Raw genomic sequence first — 25,941 nt, 5'->3', positions numbered from 1 at the left:
AGCAGTAATCTTTAACATTCAACAACTTGTTGATTTGTAGATGCTGATAAAAAAAATCAATCTTAATCAACAATCAAGTCACTGAGACCAATATCTACTTAGCCCATTATGTAATATCTTGCCAAAGGCACACATAAGCCATGTTAGTTATGAGTTTCAGATAAACGCAGGGCAGAGGTGGAGTTAGATAACCCTCATAACAGAAGCCTGTCACCTGTCTGCACTTGGTGCATCATATGCAAATGTTATGAGAGGTCAGGATTGACCAGGAAATAGACCCGCCATTTTCCTTCAAAACCCTCAGTCCATTTAAACGATGATTTAAACCCAGCAGGGGGAGGCGCTGTGAAATACTGGACGGAGTTCAGCGTGGGAACCAAAGTAAACGACAACGAGAGCCGTATCAAGCTAGACACGGTTAACGGTGACAAGTCCGGAAGTGGTATATTGAAGAACAAAATAAAGATGGTGTAAATAATGGGTGGTAAACCGCTTTTGTTTGTTTTACCACGAATGAAGCCTGGGACTAGTCCATAGCTTCATTTGTAGGGAGAGATTATTTGGGATTGAATTTTCAGCGGCACGCCGACATCGCACGTGTGTGTTTGTGAAGATATGCATATATAAATAAACGTACTATTTTATTAATAATAGTGACGGTTTATTTTTGGCACTCTCTAAAAGCGAGGATTTGCTGCTATTTATGTATGAAATTAACACTGAAATGGGTTATCATGGTTGTATTTCATTGTCTTACTTTTTAATTTTTTTCCCCTCAATGGAGCTTTTATTGTGGAAAATTGTATCCGGAAGTAGCTAACATCTATTTTTATTCTGTCTATCTACGGTATGTGAGAAAGACTTGTACGGGAAGAGGAGAAGAGGCTGTAGACGAGAAGGATCGATTATAAGACTGGGTTCGTATCTTACAGTCATTGAAATCTTATAGCTGGTTCGTACTTTAGGTTCAGTCAGTGTCTTTAACTAACGTGTGGGATTTTATCTCTTATTAGTTAGCTAGCCAGCTAGCTTACAAGCGAAATGTAACGCCTCTCGTCGTCTCATTGTATCGTCTCTGTCTCTGTCTCTCTTGTCTCCAGTGTTGTCGGGTGGCACAGAGCCTTTGAAGATCGACACCGTCCACAAAACCCAGGCTATTCCGCTGGATTTGGAAACGTTTCTGTAACGGTGATCGTTTATTTGATCCGATACAGGATGTCTGGACAGAGCATTACAGACAGGATAACCGCCGCTCAGCACAGTGTCACCGGGTCGGCGATTTCCAAAACTGTGTGCAAGGCGACCACGCATGAAATAATGGGGCCAAAAAAGAAACATTTGGATTGTAAGTATGGTATTTATTGCTTGCCGATATATCTGTAGCTGTATTTTCATTTCGGCTCAGCTTTTTTGAATTAACGTCAGAATCTGAATGCTGTGTTTTGGCTATGAGGCCTACATGTAACTTAACGCTAGCGTTAACGTTACATTAACTTAACTATGCTAACAGTTACTCTACTATTACAACTAATACGCGTTTCTACAGACATTCGATAGATACAAATAGTTAATTTTATCTGTAATAGTAGCGAGGCTTACCGCTTTTGGTAGCTGACAATAGTTTGCAAATGACAGTGTTAGCAGCTCGAGTCCTTGTTAATGCTAACGTTAATTCGTTGTAACGCTTTAACATTTTTGTTTTAAATTATCAACCAAAACCTCTAGACAGCTACATTACTTACTTGGGCATTACACATATCCAAATTGTTTAATTCGTGTAAGAAGCCGTGTTGGCTAGCTAGCTCTGAAGAGTGACTTAATGTCAATACAAAATATGTAACCTTAGCAAGTTAACTTAATGAGTTGAAAAGGCTAACTTGTAAGTCTGTGAGATAATAGCCTGACATGTCATGTATCACTTCAATTTGGTGCTTCGGTTCCTCCAAACAGTTCACGTTAAAGTGATATTTCAGTCATAAGAATGACCAGTAAGTCCCACTATCTTATTTTAAAACATAAAATGCAGCAATTAGATATCAGTCTATTCCAAAACATTTATTTTGAAGTAGTGTGATTCACAATGTAATTCTGGCTTAATGAAGTTGGATCCTATACACTCCCAACATTACAGAATGCATACAAGTTAAGTTTTGTATGTTTTTAGGTTGGTTTTGATAATGGCACATACTGAGGCTACAAATACGTGAGCTGTGTTTGTGTTAGGACTGTGTGTTTTTAGTACATGGTATGATAATTGCATCACTTTAAGCTCAGTAGAATATTCTAGGCCAGCAATTCTAGTGCCTGTTGACTTTGTACTTATTTCAGGAAGTGGCTGTGAGGTTGTGGACTTATATAGCTTTATTAAGAGCACACAAACACATACATTTTCAGCAGGGCCACGGCCAGATCTATTGTTACTATCTTTAAGAATAAGGTTGTTTTAGTTTTGAACTGTTATTAATAAAGGAACCTGTCCAGCTGGATGGACAGTCATTCTGTTATAGTGCATTTGGAGAGGTTTTACTGCCAGACAGTTGACATACCTTTGCAGTTTCTGACCTTTCACTTGTGTTGGAATATGTATCTTTTCCCAGACCTCCACAATGCTGTGTGCATGGGGCTTCCAAGTCAAGCAGATCATGTGTATACATTTCCCTGTTTCTTTTTTATTATAAGTTCATACAGCATGCATAGATCACTTGGAGCTTATCAGTTCTAATAGCATTGATGACTGGTTCCCCGGTACCATTTGTTTTTAACCCACTGTACACCAAAACTTGCACAATCTTTCAGATTTATTACATCGCCTCTATTTGTGAACCAGTATCATCAGGACTGTCCATGGACTCTCAGCTTAATAATAGTCAGAGCAGCTAATCAATCTTGTTTCCAGTGTAAAAATAAGTACTCTCAGACAGCTGAGCACAAATCTGCTGCTCCTCTCTGTATAGTATAGTAGAGTACAGAGTAAAAAGTAATCCACATTATATTTTCACATTTTGGCACATTGGGTCTCCATTCCAATTGCTGGTAGAATGTGTAGTCTTTCCGGTATTTGCTAACTGTGTATTACTCATCTTCGTCATCTTTGTTCATATAGTTGATTATCTTCAGGGATAGACTATCTTACATTTTGGCCTACTTCTACTAGCCTTGCCGAAAAGGCACACCAGGCACCAGAACTTGGTAGCACTTTGGTCCACAAGCAGCCAACATGCAGTGTACCTGCTGTGCAAAATTGGTCATCGCAGTTTTATTTGAATAGCAGCCCTCAGTAAGTCTATTGGATACATGGTGTAAGGTTCTAAATGGCATGCCTGTCCTTCACAGAGATATTTATATCTAGATATTATCACATTAGTTGGTTGTAGTTTAAATAGTGGCATATGCAAAGATCCCGGTAGGATGACTGTTGTAAGAAGTTTATGAATATATAAAGTGTGTTTCATCACAGTCAAATTTTCTGTTATATTAACTGATTAAGTAACAAACTGTATATTGTATATTGCAGGCAGCCTCATGGTGTAGAATCCACTTCCTTTTACTTTGTATTTTTAGCCCTGGCTTGAGTGAGGAGTGAGTGCTTGTTGGAACATGTGGACTTTTAAATAACCACACCTTTTTAGCTGATGTAGTATACAGTAATGAGGCCATGTCCCAGTGACCTTGCTGATTCCAGACAAACAGGTGATATGTGGCTCCTCCGTGGAACTGCTGAACTGAAGTTTCTCCCTGAGGTAATCTAGAGACCCACTGCCTAGCAGGAATCTCACTTAGGTTTGAGGTATTTAAAGAGGTCTGAAGGGTGCACTTGTGTCTGGAGTTTCCTGACCAGCCAGATATAGCCCCAATGTGTCTAGCCGCAATTCCTGTGTTCCTCTTGTCTAGGTTGCAGGTGAGATATGGCCCTTTGCACCATCTTCATCGAGTTTGCCTTGGACCACAGTTCACATTCTTTAACACTGGCATGCTAGATAAACTCAGTCACATAACATAAAAGAGACTGTACACTTACCAGACAGCAATAAGTGAAGGGTGAACAAATCACCCTCTGCTGCCAACTTCAGCTTATTTACCTACGTGTTTGTTTAAAGCAAGTGTGAAATTACTTCTGGGAAAATTTGCACCAAGTGGGTTCAATGCAGTTTATACCCCAGCTTTTTCAAGGACAGAACAGACTTTTAGACATGTGGTCTTTGTAGCTCAACAGTTTTGTAATGTCAAGTATTTCCTCTCCTGAGAGTTGGTGTTGAATAGCGGGCAGCCCAAGTGCACGGCAATGATCCGTTTTTTGTCTGTGTTAATTGCCGTTATGCAAAGTTCATTACACACTGCTGTTAAAGTGCTCAAAGGTCTCTCATGAGGTAATGAATATATGTAGTCAGCAGTGTGGTTGCCCTTTGGTACTGCCTCAAAAATCTTGATTCAAGAGGATATTCCCATAGGATTTGTAGGCATATGATTGGGCCCTCTGTCGTGTGGTCTGTGGTGCATTATTTAGAACCTGCAGGTACCAGTGTGTTAATTGATATTGGGGTCACATACTCGCCAATCTTGCAACAGGTTATTTTTTTATCTGCTCTGTTAACAATTTTTTTCATTATTTCTCCCCTGCCTCCCCACCTAGTTAATTGGATATTACATACAAGGCAGACATCCAGAATAGTAGGCCATTTGTAAGCAGTATTTTGTTACTTTTGCAACAGAAAAGTTAGTTAAAGACTGAACACGCACTTTTGTTCATGTTGGGGATTTCTTTTAGGCGGATGTGAAATACAAGTAGAGAATACCACTTCCTTTTGAATATTATGATTGGTTCACATAAGCAAATGTCTCTGAGTGTTCTAAAGCTTTCTGCTCAATGCAGTAATGTGATGACTGCTTTTACTCGAGAGAAAGCAAGAAAGCTTTGCAGTAGTGATACTTGCTCAGCAGTTCTTTTATATCTTTCATACCTTAATAGGCTGCTTGTATGAATCGATGATTGGAGGTTTATTACAGGTTACACACCTCCAACAAGACATTTTCACCACTTCCTGTTACAGGGTGCAAATGGTTTAGCAAACAGTGAGCTCTGCTATGTGTGTGGTCGATATGTGTATATTTGGCATGCTCATTGTTTGTTTCCATTGTTACATCAAGAGCACATTGATGATTGAGACTATTATCAGCTACTTTAAACAGAGGGAACAGTTTGAAACCGAGACCAGTCTGTTGTTGTTTAAAAACATTCCATACATTGATTGGCTTAACTTATCTTGGGAAAGACAATGTGTTTCTCAACTTTCGGTCCATGGGCCAAATCTGGTCTCCATTAGGGTGCCAGGTTTTTTTACTTCAATTATAAACATGGTGCCTGAGTGTATAAAAAAAGCATCAAAGTAGAGTTTGTTTATCAGAAAAAGTGCCAGGGGAGGATCTCCCTGACCACTCCACCAAGGTCTGAATTCAGCTCCGAATGTCCTCAAATCCAAGAAACGCTACTGCATACACTGGACTGCAACCTCTTGGGCTGAAAAATGAAGCCAACACAGAAGTGCCAAAAACTGTAGTTCCTCTAATGGCCTCTTGAGGCTGGCTCCAAGTCAAATCCCATAGATCCCCATGTTGAAGTGCTCAACTTTACTGCAGAAATAAACATGTTTACAGCCTGGTACAAAAACAGTCTTTCTAGGTCTCTATAAATACTTTTCCTGCACTTAGCTGGTTTTATTCCTACCGCTTAGATAGAACTTTTGCGGTCACCATAGGTAATTACACATCGTCGAAAACTCAGATTACCTGTGGTGTACCGCAAGGTTCAATTTTAGGTCCAATTTTATTTTCTATTCATATGCTACCACTCGGTCAGATCATCTGCCGCCACAGCGTGTCTTTCCACTGCTATGCGGACGATACACAGATATACCTCCCGCTGAGACCGGATGACCCAAGAAGCCTAGCTGCTGTGTTAGATTGTCTCAACGATATCAACTGTTGGATGGCCCAAAACTTTCTTCAACTCAGTAACTCCAAATCCGAAATCATACTGTTCACTCCGCCAACCTCCACCAGTCCCATTGAAAATAGCCTTGGTACCCTGTCCGTTAACGTCAAATCCGTAGCCAGAAACTTAGGAGTAATATTCGATCCAGACCTCAACTTCCAACCTCATACCAATAAAGTTGTCCAGTCCTGCTTCCATCAGTTAAGAACTATCTCCAAAATAGTGTTGTCATGATACCAAAATCTTTGTTTCGGTACCAATATGAATTTCTATACTTTTCGATACTCTTTGATGCTTTTCCTAAGGCAAAGTCCTTTTGGACACAAACCTTTAGAACAATAAATAGTAGGGGTGTAACGGTACCAAAAAAATCACGGTTCGGTAAGTACCTCGGTACGGACTTCACGGTTTGGTAACTCAAATGTTCCACCAAGTCTGTGTTGTCTCGTGTTGTCTCCCTTTGCGAGGCAGACTTTCTCTTGTCTTTTTTCACGTGCGCCAGCTGCAGATGTTGATACAGGTGTTGTCATACACACCACTTGTGCAATCTGTGCTCCAGTAGGAACAAGGAAGGCGTTTGTGTGCATAAATGACTAAAATATATTAACTAAATTAATGAATTGAATCAATTTCAAAGTACCGGTATTTTCCAAATGCAGTATAGTACCGTTTGGAATACTCTAGTACTGCGGTACTATTTTAGTACCGTTATACCGTGCAACACTACTCCAAAATCAAACCCATGCTCCCACATTCTGACTTAGAAAAAATAATCCATGCATTCATCTTCTCCAGACTCGATTACTGTAAGTCACTCCTCTCTGGCATAAACCATAAATCACTCTCCTGCCTCCAACTGGTCCAGAACGCAACAGCTAGGCTTCTGACTGGTTTTAACAGACGGCATCACATCACCCCAATCCTGGCTTCCCTCCATTGGCTACCTGTGTGTTTTAGAATTGATTTTAAGATTTTACTGATCACTTTTAAAGCCCATCTGGGTCTGGCCCCAAGTTACACAGCAGAAATGTTGACCCCATATGAGCCAGTACGCAGCCTTAGATCCTCGGACAGGGCCCTCCTGGCCGTTCCAAAGTCGAGACTTAAATCTAGAGGCGACCGCGCTTTTTCCACCAGGGCCCCTCGACTTTGGAACGACCTGCCTGAGGAGATAAGGCTTGCAGAATCAGTAACATCGTTTAAATCTCTTCTTAAAACCCATTTTTATAGACTTGCCTTTATGTGATGTCATCTTTTTATCTTTTTATTTATTCTTTTTGTTTATTCTTTTTATTTATTTTATTCTGTTACTTTTAATTGTTTATTCTTTGTTATTCTATTGTCATTATGCAATGTTGTCTTTTTATCCTTCTATTCGTTTGTTTCTAGTATTTAGAAATAATAGTTTTATTGCCTTTATTGTTCTTATTTCTTTTAACATTCTGTCTTATCATTCTGTCTGTGTTTTGCTTAACTTTACCTCAATTTGAGCTTAATTTTGTCCTGCTTTTGTTTTCCCTCACTGTTTTGAGACTCTTGCTATAGATATTCCTGCGCTTGCTTTGTTTGTCAAAGCATTTTGTAGACTTTTGTTTTTAAAGGTGCTATACAAATAAAGTTGTTATTATTATTATTATTATTATTATTATTATTATTATTATTATTATTATTCCTGTTCATGATAACTGTACAGGGGGTGCATTTTATGTAACTCACCTATTAAAATTTGTAAAGGCTTAAAGTTTCTTATGAGTACGGTCATGCCCTCCATGAGTGACAGGCTGTCTGTTGGTGTCACAACAGTCTTTAGCCCCATTTCGACCAAGCAATGCGTTATGGTTCAGTTCAGTGTGCATTTTTCCGTTTCCACTGTAACAACTTGTGGATGGTACCAGTGGAACAGTTTATACCCTCCCCATTTTTGGTCAACCCTCTGTTGGGATATCTAGCACTAGGGCTGCCACGATTAGTCGACTACTTGATGACTAATCGATTATTAAAATAATCGGTGACTATTTTAGTAGTCGACTAATCGGTTTGAGTGATTTTTCATGGAAAAGTACTATAAAAGTACCCCAAAATACTCTTACTGCAGCTTCTTACATTCAGATATTGGCAGCTTTACACACTCTCCCGTGACAGTGAACTAAAACCCTTTGGCGTGAGTATGTAGCAAGACATTAGATGACGTAATTTTGGGGTTTGGGCGAGACAGACCGACATTTTTCAACATTTTAACACATTTTTCCATGAAATGATTAGTCGACTATTAGAAGAAATAATCGACAGATTAGTCGACAATGAAAATAATCGTTAGTGGCAGCCCTATCTAGCACACAGATCTGGTACTAAAAGGTGGTGCTAGAGACACTGCAATCTGTTGATTGGCCAATAGAGGACAGTCACTCTTGCTCAGGGCTAAGTTGTGGCTGGTTTTGAGGCTCATGTAACCACTGTTCATACTGTGGCAAATTTTACATAGTAAATTATAACTGTAAAATACAGGAAGATTTGCTGCCTCTCGCGGCAGCTGTATTTTGAGAAAAATAAAACTTAATTCACTGGGATGTCTGCCAGCAAATTTTAAGGTGTAATGTTTCCTTGTAATGTTTCTCAATGCATGAGTTGACAACATGAATCCATCAGCACACCTTAATTTTTACTGTGACAACTTTGACCATTCCATTAGTTTTTATTGTCTCTCTTGGATGACATACACTTTTAGTAATGAGTGGATCTTCAAGTGTTTAAAAATTTATGCTAATTTCGACCAGATAATGTGAACTATGTATATTCAAACCCTCAGTTTGAGGGGCAAAAAAGCTTTGCGGAGCGTCATTCTTGTAAACCCCTGCACTTGCCTGAGAAGGACTGAATACACAAACCCGCTATTTTTAAATATATCCTATCTCAGACTCACTCCAAATTGTACTTTTTTGTTCTGAAAATGTCAGTGTGCAACCTCGTTTTGTGGATGATAAACGATGTCACAGATGAAAAGGAAATACTGCAACAGCTGGACAGAACAGTGAGTAACAACAACCCCACCCACATTTAAGAGTACTGTTTGCGGTGGAAACGCTAAACGGACCTCGGGACTAGGTACCATGTCTAAAGGGTTACTTTTGGTCCCAAAGGTACCATACTGAAAGTGCTTGGTGGAAATGGGGAGTCATATCCACTCATGCTCCTCTCCAGCTCCACCAAAAAACGAGATGTCAACAGTTAAGATGCCACACTCAAGGCTTCAAAACCAAGTGAAGTCCACAAACCAATGGGTGATGTCATGATGGCTACTCCCAGCATTTTTATACAGTTCATAGTTTAAAGCACGCAGTGTTGAGAAAGCCTCTCCTCTTCCACCTTTGGTCAATCCATTGGTTTACTGTTTGCTACAGTTTGTAGTCTACGAGGTTACTGAGTGAGGCCTTTATGTTCTGACAGCCTCACCCACACCCTTGGCCTACATGCAAATCTGTATGGAATGAAACTGTGGAGCTTTGAAAGATCTCATTCATGTCTCACCTGTTTTGAGTTTGATGGCTGGATTGTGGTTTTGGTTTCATCTGGTTCTCTGTTGGCACCATTTAATTCTTGACCACTGGAATTGCATGGCCTGTAAGGCAAGTTTACATGGCTGACTGTGGTTGGACATTGTTGTTCTGTAAAACTACTTAATATAGGAGTCTGGGTTTACTGATTTGCAGAAATTGTTGATGTAAACTTAGTTTCTGGAAGAGTTTTAGTCATGTAAAATGTTTAAGCAGAGGATTTAAAGGTCTTACAGAATTGCATTTTGACAGTGTGTTCTGGAGAATAAAGACAGGTTTAATTGAAGAGTTGGGACTGTTCAAAATGTGAATGTGGAAGAGGGTAGATGTGTTAAATCCCAGTATTAGGCAAATCATTAAAGAACAAGATGGTGTTTGATAACAGTGCTCTGCAATGAAGATGTTTCACCTCCTTAGTTCTCCCCAGTCTTAAGGCCTCCCAGCAGATGTGAAGGTGGTGGCCATTGTCTTTCCTCCTGACTTTGTACTCCGTGAGACCTCAGTCTTGTCTACGTGTTGAGACTTTGTCTAAACCATAATTGCATGCACACTAAAGTACCTTTTCACCCTCCCAGAGGCCCTGCCCCATAGCTTTACCCTCCCCATGCTGAATGCAATGCTGCGCAGGGAGCATGTGACTGCAGTGGCATCAAGTGACGACTCTTAAAAAGAGTGCTGACGCCCCGTCCACCAGCTGAGCTGAATGGAGCTTGCTGTGACTGTGAAAGGCCTGTGAGATTCAATAGCACGACTCAACCTAGCCATCATGATGTGTTTGCTCCTGTAGCCCACCAGAGCTTACAGTTTAGTGGAGAATTCTTTGTCAACATGTGACACCTGTTTGTTACCTGATTTTTTTCTCTGTGTTTCTCGACACAGAATGATTCACCCCAAAATAATAACTAGCAAGTACTGTCACTGCCTGACTGTAAAGCAGATTATAGGCAATCTCCGAACCCATCGGCTATCGGTCTGAGGGCTAGCCTCTGGGGGAAACGGCAAATATTTGGGCGGTTCCGGTATAGCCAGTGGATATCCAGGGCAAGACTTCCCCTTTTGTGTGCTGATCATTATATACATTTTGATTGGCAAACTGAGACAGGTCCATACAACATTTTGGCTTATCTTAATAATAGATTATCTGCACATACATTCAGAAACCAGAATGCTTCCAATACCAAACTCTTGTCCTGTTGCTTACATATTCTACATACATACGCAGATATCAGTTTATAGGAATCCCTTTACTCTGTCATTCACACCTCTAGCCTAGGGTTGGAAATGGGCTCCAGCTACAAGCCAAATACTGGTAAAATATGCAAGTGGCTGCTAGATTTGCTTCACTCACCAGCCAAACAAAACAGTTAATTTCCCACCCTGCTCTAGCCTGTCTCTGCTAGCTCTCCAGTGAAGCCACACAGTGTATCTGAATTTTGCACTGGTGTGGGTCGAGTCTCAGGCGCTCCATGTGCGCTTTAGCCCACATCATGTTCAGAGTAACTGGATCATAAGGATAGACATTTCCTGAAGCAGGAAGCGTTCCTCTAGTTCCTAAAGCAAACCTTAGATTGCTAAGGGTAAACAGCCAAAAGGAAGTCATTACATAACCCAGCCCCTCTCCAGAGCACAGGGAAGCTGAGCTGATCAAATGTGAGATTGGCTGGCATACATTTGATGCATTTCCTGGCAGTTACGCTGCTGATTACAAGCATGCATGATACCAGCAACCACACTTGACCACTGGAATGCCCTCAACACCCCAGACATGTTATAATCATGTTATCTTTAAAGTCCACAGGATTTCCAAACTGAGATGCATCTAATTGAGAATTACTTGGGCGTTATCCAGAAAGGAAGTACACACATTTACCAAAGCTGCTCAAGTAGAAGCTTAAATTAAAGTTCTGACAGCTGTGTCTTAAATCAGCTATTTGTACCACAGATCACTAATTAAAAGTCAGTCGGTCCTTGTATAGGTTCTCTTTCTGGTGGTTTGTATATTTTTTATTGTAACCTTAAACATAAAAAACTAAACCGCTGGTAGAGCAATCTTTTTGAACAGAGTCTGTTTGATGTGTTGTGGGCTCTGGTGAATGAAGCCTCTTATTTAACAGATGCAATTGAGACACAACAAAACCTTTTAGATGTGACTGATAATATGTTATTTGGTAGTTACTAACCAATTCATGCAATAATAGATAGATTTATATCATCTTAAATGACTTCGGCTGTTTCGTTTCACCTCTAGAGTTAAAGATCACAAAAAATGACGGTATCAAGGTTTTATAATGTTAATAATTATAATCTGGCCACTGTTTTGCATAATTAAACTTCACAGCTGACTCAGAAATGCAGCTGTTTCTTAACACATGAAGTACCTCTTGAAGCTGGAAAATAGTTTACCTAGGCTATACAGTGGAAACTGCATATAGTGATCATTAACAGCTTATATGTATCAAAAAGCTTGGGACAGAATCATTCCTATACAAATGCTTTTTAAATAATTTGCTTATAGTAATCAAGTGACCTGCTCAACAGTGTTCATTTTGAGTCTTTTCATACATGACCACATATCTAAAAACATGGTAATTTTGTTTTATTAATTGTTATTTTTTTTAAATTTTTGTGCTTTTCTCCATGATTCTTTGCCTTGCAGTAATCCGTCTGCCTCCAGCTTACACGTCTGCCTCCACATACACTTAGAATACGTGAAAGGGGCGACCTCTAGCTTACCTGGTATAGTGTACGCCCCATAGTCCTTTGCAGTGGCTTGGGTTTGATTCCAACCAGTGGCCCTTTGCTACATATCATCCACCTCTCTCCCACCTTTCCTGTCTCTTTATAGCTGTCCTATCAATGAAGGACAAAAAAAGAAAGAAAGAAACTAATGTCAGGAAAAAGAGTCATTTCCTCTCAATGATAAACATAGTCTCCTTTAAGCTTGTGGCTGCTAATGATGTAGACGGAAAACAAATGCACATGGGAAAGCACCTGTGGCTGATGTGGATTGATGCCTGGTCACGTAATGCCCCCGTAAAGAAACAGCTGTATTGTATATTGAAACAGTCATAAAATTAAGTAAGTAGCAAAGCTGTCTGTTTCATTACTTCATATGGTAATCTGCATGAGAAATTAAAAGAAATTGGTTACAATAATCATTATCTTATCCTGAGGCCTAATTCAGAAAATCCAGACAGAATTCAGAATATTGTCATATTCAGAAGAATAGTGGAAAAGTAGAGTGCATGTTCATGTATTTACTGGTAGGTAGCCTGTTAGCCCCTTTTGTCAAATGCCATTAGATATTTTCTTTGGCATATTTTTGAAACGGTTTCTGACATAGTTAATATATGATATAATAATAATAATATGCTAATAATTTATAATAACTTGTCTGCACAAAGGCCACATGTCTAAATTTTTACAGCAAACCTTGAAGTGATTGTAGCAGGATAGAAAGGATGATTTTAGAATGGCCAGTAATTTGTTGTCTCTGTTATTGGCTCATCTTCATTGACTTAATTTATTCAGATTAAAGTCTAAACTGAATACAGTTTCATGTGAAATACAACTTTTGTGGCTTTGTTAAGTCAGTAAAAGACATTTCACAAGCTGAGAGCCTTCTCTGTAAGGTTTGCATGTTCTCCCTGTGTCTTTGGGGGTATTCTCCAGATGCTATGATTTCATCCCATAGTCCAAAAACATGCAGATTAGGTTAACTGGCAATTAAACAGGCCATAGGAGTGAATGTGGGCGTTAGTGGTTGTCCATTTCTGTGTCATTGACCGGCGATTTGTCCAGGGTGTACCCCACCTGTCGCCCAGTGTCAGGATATCTAATGGATATCTGATAATTTATAAAACAGTTGTCTCAAATGGATATTTGATAATTTATAAAACAGTTGTCTCAAATAGAAGTGCGGAAACAAAAAGAAGTGTTTTTCAAGTTTTTCAAGTGTGTTCATTTACCCTGCGATTACTGCAAGCCCATTGCACAGTAGCACTTACCGCCTGTATCCTCTTTGCGAAAGAGTTTACTCATCACTTCCTTTCTCACAGGACTGTCAGTCAGTTTCATCTGATTATGCAGCCATCCTAACTGAGCTACTTATATCCACCACCCTGTCATGCTACTCCTTTTGGAAAATCTTCATGGACACAAACCTTCCCAAAATCCTTAGAACCTTGCAGCCTATAACTAAGCTCTTATCTGAGTTCTACCAGCTGCCTCGTTTTATATTGACTTCCTGTTATAGGTCACATTTTCTTGACCTTTCATGTGTTGACATTGCGGCCAGAATCAGTTGAGCGATCTCTGAGATGGCAAAGTTGGCAGAGCTATTCCTCTTTCCCCTCTAGTGTTTTTTTCTAGTTAAAAGTTCATACTTTGATCACACTACCTTTGTAGTTACAGTAAATTTAGGAAGTTCATGAATCTCTAATATGTCTGGATATAGTATTAGTGAAATGATAAATGATGCAAATTTTACAGCAAGAATGAATCTGCTGGCCATCTAAACTGTATGCAGGCCATTCCAGCCCACAGATTATGTGTGGGTTCTATAAGCTTCTTGTTACAGAGCATATAATGACATTTTAATGTGTGCTTATAGTGGCCTAGCCAGCATATGAAAGAGAGCAGGAAATAAAGTTCTTTTTGTCTTATATGGCACTCTGTGTCTCAGGAATTTTGCTGACAGAAGACTTTTAAAAAGTAGTATTTGCCAAGAGCTGTGTTAATGTCGACTTTGGAAATAATTGCGCAAGGATGATGATTTTTAGAAAAGCGGCCTTCCAAGAGAGTGTATTTGCTTCGGCTTTTAACAATTTCAGTTCTCTTTTAGTTACATTTTAAGGAAGTCAGTGGGGTTTGAAAAAATAAAACGCACACAATGGCCACTTCACAAACAGTTACTTTGACACATTCTCAGAATACCACAAGGTAGCTCAACCCAGTCAGTGACATTTAGCAGCAGAGGCAGTTATGAGAGATGGAGACAGCAGTGGAAGAATCAAGCCACTGGTCTCAAACCACAATCACTAATGCAAGGCAGAGTTCTTCCTTTTGAGGAGGTGACTCTTTTTGAACTTGTTCAACAGAACAAACAGATATTTCAAGCCATATCATGTCATTCATGCATACTATAAAACCACAGATTTCTGATGAACTGGAGTTGAGCAGCTTGTTGAACTTAGTTTCACATATATTACATGCTGTTATGTTTAAGATTTAAGTAGCAGTGTTGGAACTCTAACAAAGCTTAATAGAAATGTCTGAGGTCACATCATGGCTTCGTCTTTGTAGCACTGAACAACCTTTATTACTTATTATGCATTTCTTGTTTGGATGCAGCCTTATCCTTCATGTCCTCATTAGGGGTCAGCGATATATTAATTATACTGGATGTATTGCGGCTTGTTCCACATGCTATGTAAAAACTTATTACATCGCTAACATAGAGCTTAAAGTCTCATGTCAGTTCTTTTAAGCCACCAGTGCGTGACATTTTGATTCCCATCTCACAGACACAAAAAGGGGAAACAAAGACCCAAGCATGATTTGTCACACATACACTCCCCCACCCAATCATACCACTCTCGCCTGCATTTTAGTGTGTAAGCAGGCAAGGTGTGTTGCATGCAGTCTTTGTTTTTATCTTTTCTTTTTATGTATGATTATTGTTATTTAGTAGGGGAGGGTTTTCCATAAGCTATTTTTGGTGTTTCTTCTGTCTTTGCCATACACATGTATGTGCAAATAAATAAACTAAACTATATAGCAGTACTTTATTCAACTTTATTATATGATAGTAGCTACTTAATTTAACTTAATTGTAACTGTAGTTAATTAAGTATTTTAGTAGTTTACAGTAGTTTAGAGGAGATTTAAAAATATAGGATAGAGATAGGTATTGTGTATCGTGATATAGTCTATTATTTATAGGCCAAGTTCTCATGTACAGACATACTGTGAATTGATATTCTGTTCACATGTTACAAGGGACAGTTGCTATTTTTGGTAACTGACTTACCATAAATTGTTTTAAGTGACCTCACTAGGTCCGTTTTTTAAAATTCAAATAATTTTAAAATGCACTGTAGCGTGTCACTTTCAGAGCCTGTGAGTAAAGGTCATGTTTTTATCTAATCCAAAGGGTATGTCCTCTGTACATCAGCCATTTAAGGACACCTCAGACTCTGCTTGTCAGGCTTTGCACTGCATTGTCAGAATGAGCTCAGCTTTGATCAGTCTAAGCTGCAGCTTCCCAGCCTTGAATGCTAACATTAGAATACTGACATGCTATATAGGCCCTGATATACACAACCATGGAATGAAAATCAGCATGTGTGAGACCAAACACTTACAACAGAAGGTCAGCTGCATACAGGAATAGGACAAGAAACCAGGGGAATATAATGTGACCTTGTCTCTCTGTACAAAAGAAGACTTTTCCAGTTGAAACTCTCATTTCAGTTTATCTGTGCATGATGAGTTCAGTGTTTTCAGTCAGAAGTATATTAGAGCAGTGGTTCCCAACCTTTTCTGTGTCAAGGACCCCTGAATTGATAAACATTAGGTTATGGGTCCCTGTTTGATAAGATCTTGCTTCAGGGACCTCTATCTGAAAAGATTGTGGTTGTTAGATATGATTAAGACCAGAATTCTATAGTTGTAAACTACAGTTGAGGAGATAACCATGGAGGAGTTGAAACCTATAGAAAAATAGTGGCTCTTATGACTGTTACTCTGGGCTCACTTCTAGAGTGAATTAAGTAGCAAAAATTATCTGTTCCCCAATTTCTGGAGTCCCCTGGAGCTCTCTCAAAGACCCCTGCGGGTCCCTGGACCCTTAGTTGAGAACTACTGTTTTAGAGTATTATAATGTGTGTATCTGATGAGCAAGAAGTGCAGATTGTTATGATTTGTGCTTCTACAAAACAAACTTCAGGAACACCAGTGGAGAAAGTTGGTGGTGAGCTTGTACTCCCCACAGCCAATTCAGTTGCATCTGAAAAGGCCTTTGTTGTCACATGGGTGGCCTATTGTGTATGTAAAAAGCAAAAATCCTTTTGTGTGGCTTTCGACAAACACTGAGGAGGATTCATAGACCACCCATGTAAACAGGCCTCAATGGGTAGCACTGCCGCCTCTTACACAACAGTTAACATTAGCTATTAACTTAAACAAGCTATTTCTGTCATTTCATTGATGTGGCTCTGTTGAGTGAAATGGTTGGAAAGATTTCTGCTGAGGTTGTGACAGTTGTTTGGTGTGAAGTAAAAACCTCACTATTATCCATAGTTCATTTTGGTGCCCTGTTTGAGCCTGAACTCATTTCAGATTTAATTTTGATCTCCAGTAATACCACATCCAATAAAAACACAATTAGAAACATGCAGTGGGATTATAAACTGGAGCTTGTGAGTGTTGCTTTTTATTTCACATCTTGAGGAATCAGTAGGGCCTGGAGAGGATCATTCATCTCTCTTCAAATATAAAATTCACTTAAATATTTATTTACGTTGCCTGCCAAGCCTCTTCTTTGGCATCTGATGGGTATGAATATTGGATAGCTGGGATCATTGTCAACAGTTAGTCTGTCACGTGATTTTCTAGAAGAGGACAAAATAAATAAATTCCATTGGCACCTCATCAAAATTTGATAACACCTGATTACATGTTCTGGGACTCTAAAAATCAGATGACGTTGTTTAGTGACTGTCAGGGTTTACTGCTCAGGATTTTTCAGATGCAATACAAGTTTGGCTTTATTGTAGAAGAATGTGTCTTGTTTCTGTTTAGTTGGCATATGAACACAGCAGTCAATTGAGCTCCTTATCCTCCTGTTTTCCGCCATCTACGTCCATTCTCACCTAACTCACAGTCATTTTCGGCTTAGTGGGATCTCTAGGGATGTCACAGTTTAGAAAAACCCAAAGGCTGAGATGATCCACATAGTAGATATTTTTCAATGAAGGAGCCATTAGGTTTTTGACCATTGTGGCATCATAGGTTATTAATAAGTTTGAGTGCAAGATGTGCAGGTAATAGAAGAATTCTACTGCTGGAAAGATGGTCTTCGCACAACAGGGCTGTCTATGCAGTAGAAAGATGCAAATACTTTTGAAATTGGTGCTACATGACCAGAAAAAAAAACAGAGGAAAAGGGTTGTGGCCTTTTCTTTTGCTCAAGAGGTAAAAAACCTACAACTACTAGAATGCACTGGGCCACACTGGACCAATAAACGTTCCCACTAGTGGGTGATGTAATGCGAGCTTGTGTATTATGACACAGGAAACAATATGGTGGCTGGCTGGTAACTAACAATCTCGAATTACTGTTAAACGTTAAAATAAAATATGTTTCTGAAAACATTTGAAGAAGAAATAGTCAAATCTTGGTTTATATTTGATCAGCACATCACAGTTTCACAGTTTGGTTTGCTGAGAGAGAGATCTCTCTTGATCCCCATCTATACCATCTTGTGGTGGTGGGCATAAGAAAATGCAAAAGGACAATCTGTAGTTTGAGCAACAGCCCTGTAGCCAGAGAAAATATAATGATTCGAACTGGGAGATGAGCAGGGAGATCTGGGCGCTGGTAAGCTGGAGGGAACTTTACTACTGGTCATTTACACATACTGCCTATGTTGTTATGATACAAAGCTGGTTGAAAATCAGCAAAGTATTCCTTTAAGAGAGGGCTGTGTGTGTGAAGATATATGGGCGCTCTGATGTGTTCTGGCACCATTGATCAGTCCCATGGCTTTGATGGAAAGAGCAACCAGGAAGTAGTGCATTTGCTTTCACTTCAGGCCAGATGGTTGTGGCGCACTGCCATGGCAGCCATGCTGAGGATGTATGCCCTGTCCGTAGACAAATCGGAGGCATGCCCACTGATGTTTTTTCAGGATAGCACGGAGACACAGTGACAACATTGTAGTCCAATTTTCCGAAATAAAGCCTCATTTCCCAGTGCTACAAGAAATCGTCACTTTTGTTATTACCACTTCTAAATGTCTGATTTAAGTGAAATTGAGCTTATCCATATTTTCTGATTTATTAAATTTGAGGTGTTGTGTTTTTACAAGTAACAAGCAACTGATAAGAGGTTAAGATGATGATACCTTTCACTTAAATAAAGTGTGTAACATATTCCTGTTCCATGGATTTTTAGAAATGTTTGCTCTGAAAGTCTGTTTACCTGAACTTTGACTCACCAGCATTCCATTGCCCCCTCAGTATTTTATTGATTGTGGTCATCAGCATGGTGTTATGAAAGAAACGGATAAAAGAAAACGAGGACGCTACACAGAGAAAAATATCTGCTTTCACTCAACAGCAAACTTGTGCTTCTGAGGTGCTGTACATTGATCCCTCCCTCCATTCCTTTTCTCTCTGTCTCTCCCTCAGACTTGATTCAGTGCACAAATGAGATGAATGTGAACATCCCTCAGCTGGCTGACACACTGTTTGAGAGGACCACCAACACCAGCTGGGTGGTTGTCTTCAAGTCCCTCACCGCCACACACCATCTGATGGTTTACGGCAATGAGGTCAGGACTTAAAGTAACAACTGTTTTATCCGCAGGATATGATGTGGCTTGTTATCATCTCTTATTCATGCACGTTCGGGGTGGGACAAAATATTGTCACTTTCAAACTCAATTCAATTTGCAAAAATTGGTATTTCTTAAAACATGCAGGCCGTCATAATGGAGTTTTCTACCAATTCGACTTCCTAGAGTCACTTCTGAATGACTCTTGCTGGGGTCATATATCAAATAAATTAGGGTAACGGTAACAGGTACCGTAGGTTAAGTAACTAACTCAAGCAGGGGAAAACAAATAAGGGGGGGACCAGTCAAAAGATTGGGCCCACTTTGGCTTTTAAAACACAGCTGGGACAAAAAACAGGATCAGCTACAGTACATTCTTTTCTTTACAGCGGTACACTCAGTTTTGCAAACTTGGCGACTTCCTTGCTAGATTTAGGGACCGATCAGACCCTCTAGTGACTTCATTGCTAAAAATAACCTGCTGCCACTGTGACTGCTGCAGGTGCAACCTGTTGAGCTCTCATAATGTTAAAAGGCAGAGCTCTCAGGATGGATGCTAAAATTTCATTTACAAAGGCATCACCCAAATGTGTTGATTAGCAGAATGAGACAAAAACAAAGTGGAAGGTGAATCCTTCTCTCCACAGCTTTCAGGCAGTCTCCCACTGCAGATTTGGACCATGCCAAAGTAATAACTGAAGCTGAGTTAATCGCAGCAGGTATCCAGCCACACTCACATACTGTGCATCGTAGAGAATGCAGAATTAAAGCATAATGGTCAAAGTGCTTGAGCCCTGCAACAATGTGCCCTCGTGTGTGCATTTTAGTCAGCCCGTTGTGCCTGCCCTGTGTAGCTGCAGTTCAGGAATTATCAAGAAATCAGAGTCTTATAATGGAGAATTACTGACATTATTGTTATTCATTTTTTCTTGACAGTAAGCCAGTATTTGAGTGCCTTAACTGTTACAGGAAGAATTATGGTCAATGAGGGGACCATAGATGAATTATATTTAAGGTTCAAGAAGATTCACTGTTAAAAAAAGTTCAGTGAATGCATGATGTTTCCAAAGTCAATGATTGTGATCTCAGTATTGACCATAATAATCGTGATTGTGTTTTGCGACCCTGTGTTAAAGAGGCACTAACCTAAGACTCTTTTTTTTGTGCATTGTTTCATCTCAGTTGTCAAATTCTGTGAAACTAACACTGCAATTCAGTGACTAAATACACAATACCTGATTTTTGCCTTTTTAGGGGTATTTATTTCTCAACATCATGATGTATCGTAGATGATAGCTTTGGAATGTAGCAGGTGTCCCCACAATAGCTATTTTGTGATACCATCGTTATTGTGGACAATGTATTGTGTTAATATTGTATTGTGAGTTACTCTGGGATTTCCACCCCTAGTGCACATGCTACATGCCCACAAACAAAGCTGTTCATTGCACAACAGTTAGCTGTTTCAAAACTCTCACGTGTGGTAAACGCCTGTTTTGCAAGCATCCAGAGTTCCTCATATGGTGTTTTTCTTGCAGAGATTTATACAGTACCTGGCGTCAAGGAACACACTATTCAACCTCAGCAATTTTCTGGACAAAAGTGGCTTACAAGGTATATTAATCAACACTGTGCACATTGTTCAGCAATAGGTCTTTGAATACTTAGCCAATATCCATCCGTATCATGACATTCATCATGACCCCCTCACTTCTGTTTGTAATCTAGGCTATGATATGTCAACGTTCATAAGGAGATACAGCCGCTACCTGAATGAGAAGGCCGTGTCCTACAGACAAGTTGCTTTCGACTTCACTAAAGTGAAAAGAGGGTAAGGAACTTTGACTTTTACTGACAGACTGGGGTGCTGGTGTTGACTTGTACCTGAGCCACAAAGCTCGATGTTGATGTTCTTGTGGTGAGAGAGGTGTATTCACTGAAATTGTACATATGTTGTGTTGAGTCAGTGACTGCGAGATCATAGGGATCAGCCATGTTGATTTACAGTGCAGAATTATCAAATAATGTCTAATGAACAGTTAACTCTAGAGAGCCCAATTCCATCAGTGCCAGCGTGCTCAAAGATCTCAAAGAGATCTGTATTAGATTAGAGCATTTTCTTATCTTCTCTTTTCTTTCCACAGGTCTGATGGAGTGATGAGAACCATGAACACAGAGAAACTCCTCAAGACCATCCCTATCATCCAGAATCAGATGGATGTGTTACTTGATTTCAATGTGAGTGCTCAGGAGTGGCTGCACTGGTTGGCACCTGACACATTTCTGTGGGTTTTCAAAATGGTCGTCTCAGACAAACCTCAAACTGATTTTGTTCAACACCTCCACCTCTCTTCCAGGTCAATGCCAATGAACTGACAAATGGTGTGATCAACGCAGCGTTCATGCTTCTGTTCAAAGATGCGATCCGACTGTTTGCAGCATACAATGAAGGAATAATCAACCTCCTGGGTAAAAACAAGCATTTGGGTTTGCAAATTCACTATTTGGACTGTAGGAATTTCATTACTGTCCTGTTCAATTGCCTGAAGGGTAAATACAGATTTAGACTAGACCTGAATATTCAACTATTTGAATATTTGTTTGTTGGTTAGGCGTGTTGTTGGATTTTTTTTGTTTCGTTTTTACTTTTAAAGTCAGTAAAATCTAATTTCATTGTAGAAGTGTGTGCAAGTGCTGCCCCCTAAAAGTTGAAGATTTGAATCCTCAGCTGGACACCCCTAAGTAAATTGAGAGTCCTTCAAGTTGAGCTTTTTTGTTTGTTTGTTTGTTTATTTATTTTTTCCTTTTGTCACTTAGTGTACAGTTTACCACTGGTGGTGTTTCAGTCCCCAGATTTAGTTGCAGAGTGAGCCCTCCTTACTTTCACACTGCTCTTTGGTACTGGCAGCTGTGGACACAGAGGGAGCTGCTCAGAGGAGGAGAGGCTTTTCCCTGTCACGCTCCCAGATAGCGTTATTATCTGCCTTCTGCTTAGAAGTGATGAATTTACAGTATACAACACCTTAAAACAATACTTTCTCTGGCTTTTGTTTGATATGTAGTGTCGGCAAAAAATGTTACCGCACATTTCAGATTTGTTGTTAGCATAGTTAGCTTGTTCAGTGCACTATGTAAATGTCACTGACATGGAACATCTTGCTGAACCCTGTTCACCCAACCCAAGTTCTCAAACTCTTGTATGGGGGAAAAAAGGAACAAATGGTCAAATATTCATATTGAACAGCCAAATCTAATTAGACTAACATAATTCTGAGTCAGACACAGCCTTCCTGCATGCAGCATATCCACTTGCTTAGCCCCTCCTTGCACCATGCTCTCCACTTTTGTTTCACAGCGTTTTGTCAGGCATTGTCTAAGATTTAGAGCCTATTATTACGACCATTAATGTGGCTCTATAATTTATTCACAATAAGAAACAAGCAAAAACAACAAGAGTCACAAGCTGTTATTATCACATGCACAAAAAAGTACATATAAGGGAGTGATCACACTGAGATGAAACACTAGAAACGCGACGCCAGTGAAACCATTGTTTTCCTATGATACGGTGCATCTGACTGGCGTTCAAGCGTCTTTTTAGACGGGCGTTTTTCCGGCATCTTTTTAGAAGCGCATTTTTGTAGACCCTTCTTTTTAGACGCGTGTAGACGCTGAAAAGTTAAAATATTTTCAACTGTTTTGAGCGTCAGACGCCAGTAGATAGCGCGCATTGAATAAGCGCTTCCAGCGTTTCAAGCGTCTTTGAAGCGTCCGCGTCTCTAGCGTCTCATTTCTGTGTGATCACCCCCTAACCTGTACAAATCATAGAATATTTACTGTTGATTACAACCAGAGCTCCAGAGCCCAAAAAATGCCATTCTGTCCAGCCCTAATCAGATGAGGAGGGACAGTGGCCATGGGGCAAACGGCTTAATGAATTACTACAGACGTCCTTACAATGTTTGTCAGCAGTCTTGTAAAGATCATGTAAGTCTTAAAATTAACAGAAAAATGGAGGACTGAAAAACTGATGGCTTCCTGGAACTGCAGGCCTGTAATGAGCTTATTTCAAAGAAAGTTTAAGGGGCTGTCACAAACTGTTTCCCAGCAGACTTCATGAATTCTTTTCTGACCCATAAATGAATACATGGCAAAGTTCTTTTTCTCCTGCTTTAGTGAGATGAGCATGCACGGCTTAGCTTTTACCAAGGCAGTCCATCACAGTTTCACCTCCTTGTTGATTTAAAAAAAAAAAAAAAAAAAAAAAAAAAAAGGTGTCAGTAAGTAAGTTTGCACACTGTGAAACAGGAAAGACTGCTGCAACAGGGCAGATCACTGTACAGTTTGAATAGTAACTTTAATTGTATAGTAGTCCCCAGTGCTCATGATCATATGATGGAACTTCAGTATTTACTATGCAAATCTCCAAACACATTAGTGTGAATAATGATTTGTTTTCATAGTTTCCAGTCACCTTTCCTTTTCCCTTTGGATTTTGCAAGCATATATCAGTATCTGCTGAGACATAATAGTTTTATGTATATACCCTCAGGATCTACTATCCCCATAAGACTATACATTTAATTTGGGAAATATAAACTTCAAAATGCCAAAGTAATAGACAAAACACAATAAATGATGATTGTTTCCGTCAATCTTCTAATCAAGCTTATTTTCTTGTTCTGTTAACAGAGAAATACTTTGACATGAAGAAAGTCCAGTGCAAAGAAGGCCTTGACATCTACAAGAAATTCCTTACGCGAATGACAAGAATCTCAGAGTTCCTCAAAGTTGCAGAGGTAAGTCAGGAACCCAGACAAGCCTGTCGGGTGTTACAGAGGGGCTTGGGATCATTTGGATGGGTTGGCTATTTTTGCCAGTCCAATTCTGATGGTGTTTTTTCTCATCCTGCAGCAGGTCGGAATTGATCGAGGGGACATCCCAGATCTGTCTCAGGTAAGCTGAGATGCTCAGTCTAAAGATAACCACTTGGCATCTTTGTAGTTTCTCTGAATAACCTGCTGTGACTTTACGCTCCTCACCTATGTGCTGGCTTTGCTTAACTCAAACAGGGAGAATGGTCGATGGGGGAAGCAATATTATGTATTATGTATTATTCTATTGCTAGAATATACTTTGTAACAAAAAGATTTGTAGCGAATCTAATGAAATAATGGCTGACTTACATACTGTCACTGTGCAGGAGTACCTGCTTTAAAGGACTCTGAGTCTCATCTGAGTAAGCAGTAAATATATCTGCTGCCTGTTCTCTATATGATGTGCTAGTATCAGCAAAATACTGAAGGTATTATTGATATGTTAAAGGGTCAGTTCACCAAATAAGCAGAACTCAGCATTATTATACAAACTTTTTGAGGAAACACTGTCATGCAGCCTTTGATTTCAGTGTTTTAGTATATTGACATACCATAATAAGTCTAGGTGTATTTGCAAGCTTTGGGTGCATATTCTGTGGGTCATCATGTGTGCTCAAGTGCTTTAGTGACCTCCATAATATGAACTTGCAAAATGTGGCTATTCGTGTCCTTTCACAGGCTGCTAACCCCTGCAGCTTCCAGTCTAACAAGTTTTAACACCAAGTGCTGTGCACGCTAGGCAGGCAATGCATGTGCCCACTATTGCACTTACAAACACCTTCCAACTCGCACTCACTCCTGACCTTGCACGTTGTACAGCAAATAAAGGTGTGAATCAAGGGTTTTAGTTTGGGATATGATAGGTCCAGCTTATGTAGACCAGTTGCCTGCTGAGCTGGTGCATTATGCACAACATACACTTATTTGAAGGGTCTGTTGTTCATTATGTATTAAGTAGAACTTTGTAACTGTAGCAAATAAGCCAGAATTGGAGAGCTTTCTCCCAAAGGTTTTCTTAATAATATCTTGACTGTTGCCACCTTTATTTTCTGTATTTTCCCTTCCTTCTATCTCTCCATTTTCAGTTTACAGTTTGTGTAAGTATCTGAACCTTTTCTCTCTCTCTGTCTCTGACTATTTGTGGACTCTGTTTGTCTCTGTTTGTGGACTCTTGGCAATAACTTGGCATGCTTCTGTGTTTTTTTCTTCTTCCTCTTCAAGAGGACATCTTGTATTAGGCTTTTCTCAGTCTTTGAAACTAAATGTGTGTCAATGACATTCACACTAGGCCCCCAGTAGCCTGCTTGATGCCCTGGAGCAGCACTTGGCCTCTTTAGAGGGAAAGAAAGTCAAAGACTCCACAGCAGCCAGCAGGTAGGTCTGTTTCACTTCATCTGGCTCCCTGCCATCCGAGCTCAGCGCTTAGGCTCGTGTTTGCCTCAGCAGCTTGATAGCATTGGACTGATTTTGAAAGTTTTTTCAGCATGGAAGATGGAAAGATGAACTTTCTTCAGAGTAAAACTATTTATTTATGTGTCACCATTCAGAACACAGTACAAACAAGTCAGCTTTGACATCACAGAGAAGTAAAGCAAAGGGTACCAAACTCCAGTTGTTAAAGTCAATTTGGGCAAATCTCACTGGTATTGGGGAGTTTTTTGATGACACTGAACTGATTTTTGGTTTGTTGCTATTTTCTGTATCTGTCCTTTGATTCAGGGCTAGCACCCTCTCCAATGCGGTCTCCTCCCTGGCCAACACAGGCATATCTTTCACCAAAGTGGACGAAAGGGAAAAACAGGCAGCCCTGGAGGAAGAGCAATCTCGCCTAAAAGCACTAAAGGTACATTTTTTTTCTTCACTCACCTTCACTTCTTTCAGCTTAGTGCACCTCAGGCCTGCAGGCATTTTCTGTACCTTTTTCTGTTTGTTGTAGTCAGAACAATTCCCATACAGTGGTTATA

At 39.8% G+C, this 25,941-nt stretch overlaps 1 protein-coding gene across 20 annotated transcripts in view; it reads left to right on the top strand.

Annotated features, from left to right (window-relative positions):
• The first annotated feature begins 765 nt into the window (after positions 1-765).
• The window catches only part of picalma (phosphatidylinositol binding clathrin assembly protein a), a 45,436-nt gene continuing 20,260 nt past the window's right edge, over positions 766-25,941 (top strand). For 19 of the 20 annotated variants that reach the window (XR_013492304.1, XR_013492303.1, XR_013492302.1 and 16 more), the window contains exons 1-11: positions 766-917; positions 1,101-1,345; positions 18,955-19,097; positions 20,639-20,714; positions 20,829-20,931; positions 21,245-21,338; positions 21,458-21,569; positions 23,793-23,899; positions 24,015-24,056; positions 25,266-25,351; positions 25,697-25,820. Coding sequence is in view for 17 of the 20 variants with exons in the window: in XM_078172206.1 (XP_078028332.1) it covers positions 1,216-1,345; positions 18,955-19,097; positions 20,639-20,714; positions 20,829-20,931; positions 21,245-21,338; positions 21,458-21,569; positions 23,793-23,899; positions 24,015-24,056; positions 25,266-25,351; positions 25,697-25,820 (1,017 nt within the window). In the remaining 3 variants the exon portion in view is untranslated. The remainder of the gene's footprint in view (positions 918-1,100; positions 1,346-18,954; positions 19,098-20,638; positions 20,715-20,828; positions 20,932-21,244; positions 21,339-21,457; positions 21,570-23,792; positions 23,900-24,014; positions 24,057-25,265; positions 25,352-25,696; positions 25,821-25,941) is intronic. The other variant, XM_033647388.2, reaches the window with a different exon arrangement.

Source organism: Epinephelus lanceolatus, chromosome 11 (genome assembly GCF_041903045.1).
Source record: "Epinephelus lanceolatus isolate andai-2023 chromosome 11, ASM4190304v1, whole genome shotgun sequence".
In the NCBI taxonomy this organism is placed as follows: domain Eukaryota; kingdom Metazoa; phylum Chordata; class Actinopteri; order Perciformes; family Serranidae; genus Epinephelus; species Epinephelus lanceolatus.
The sequence above is the reverse complement of the archived record's forward strand: the minus strand, read 5'-3'. Positions and strand labels throughout refer to the sequence as shown.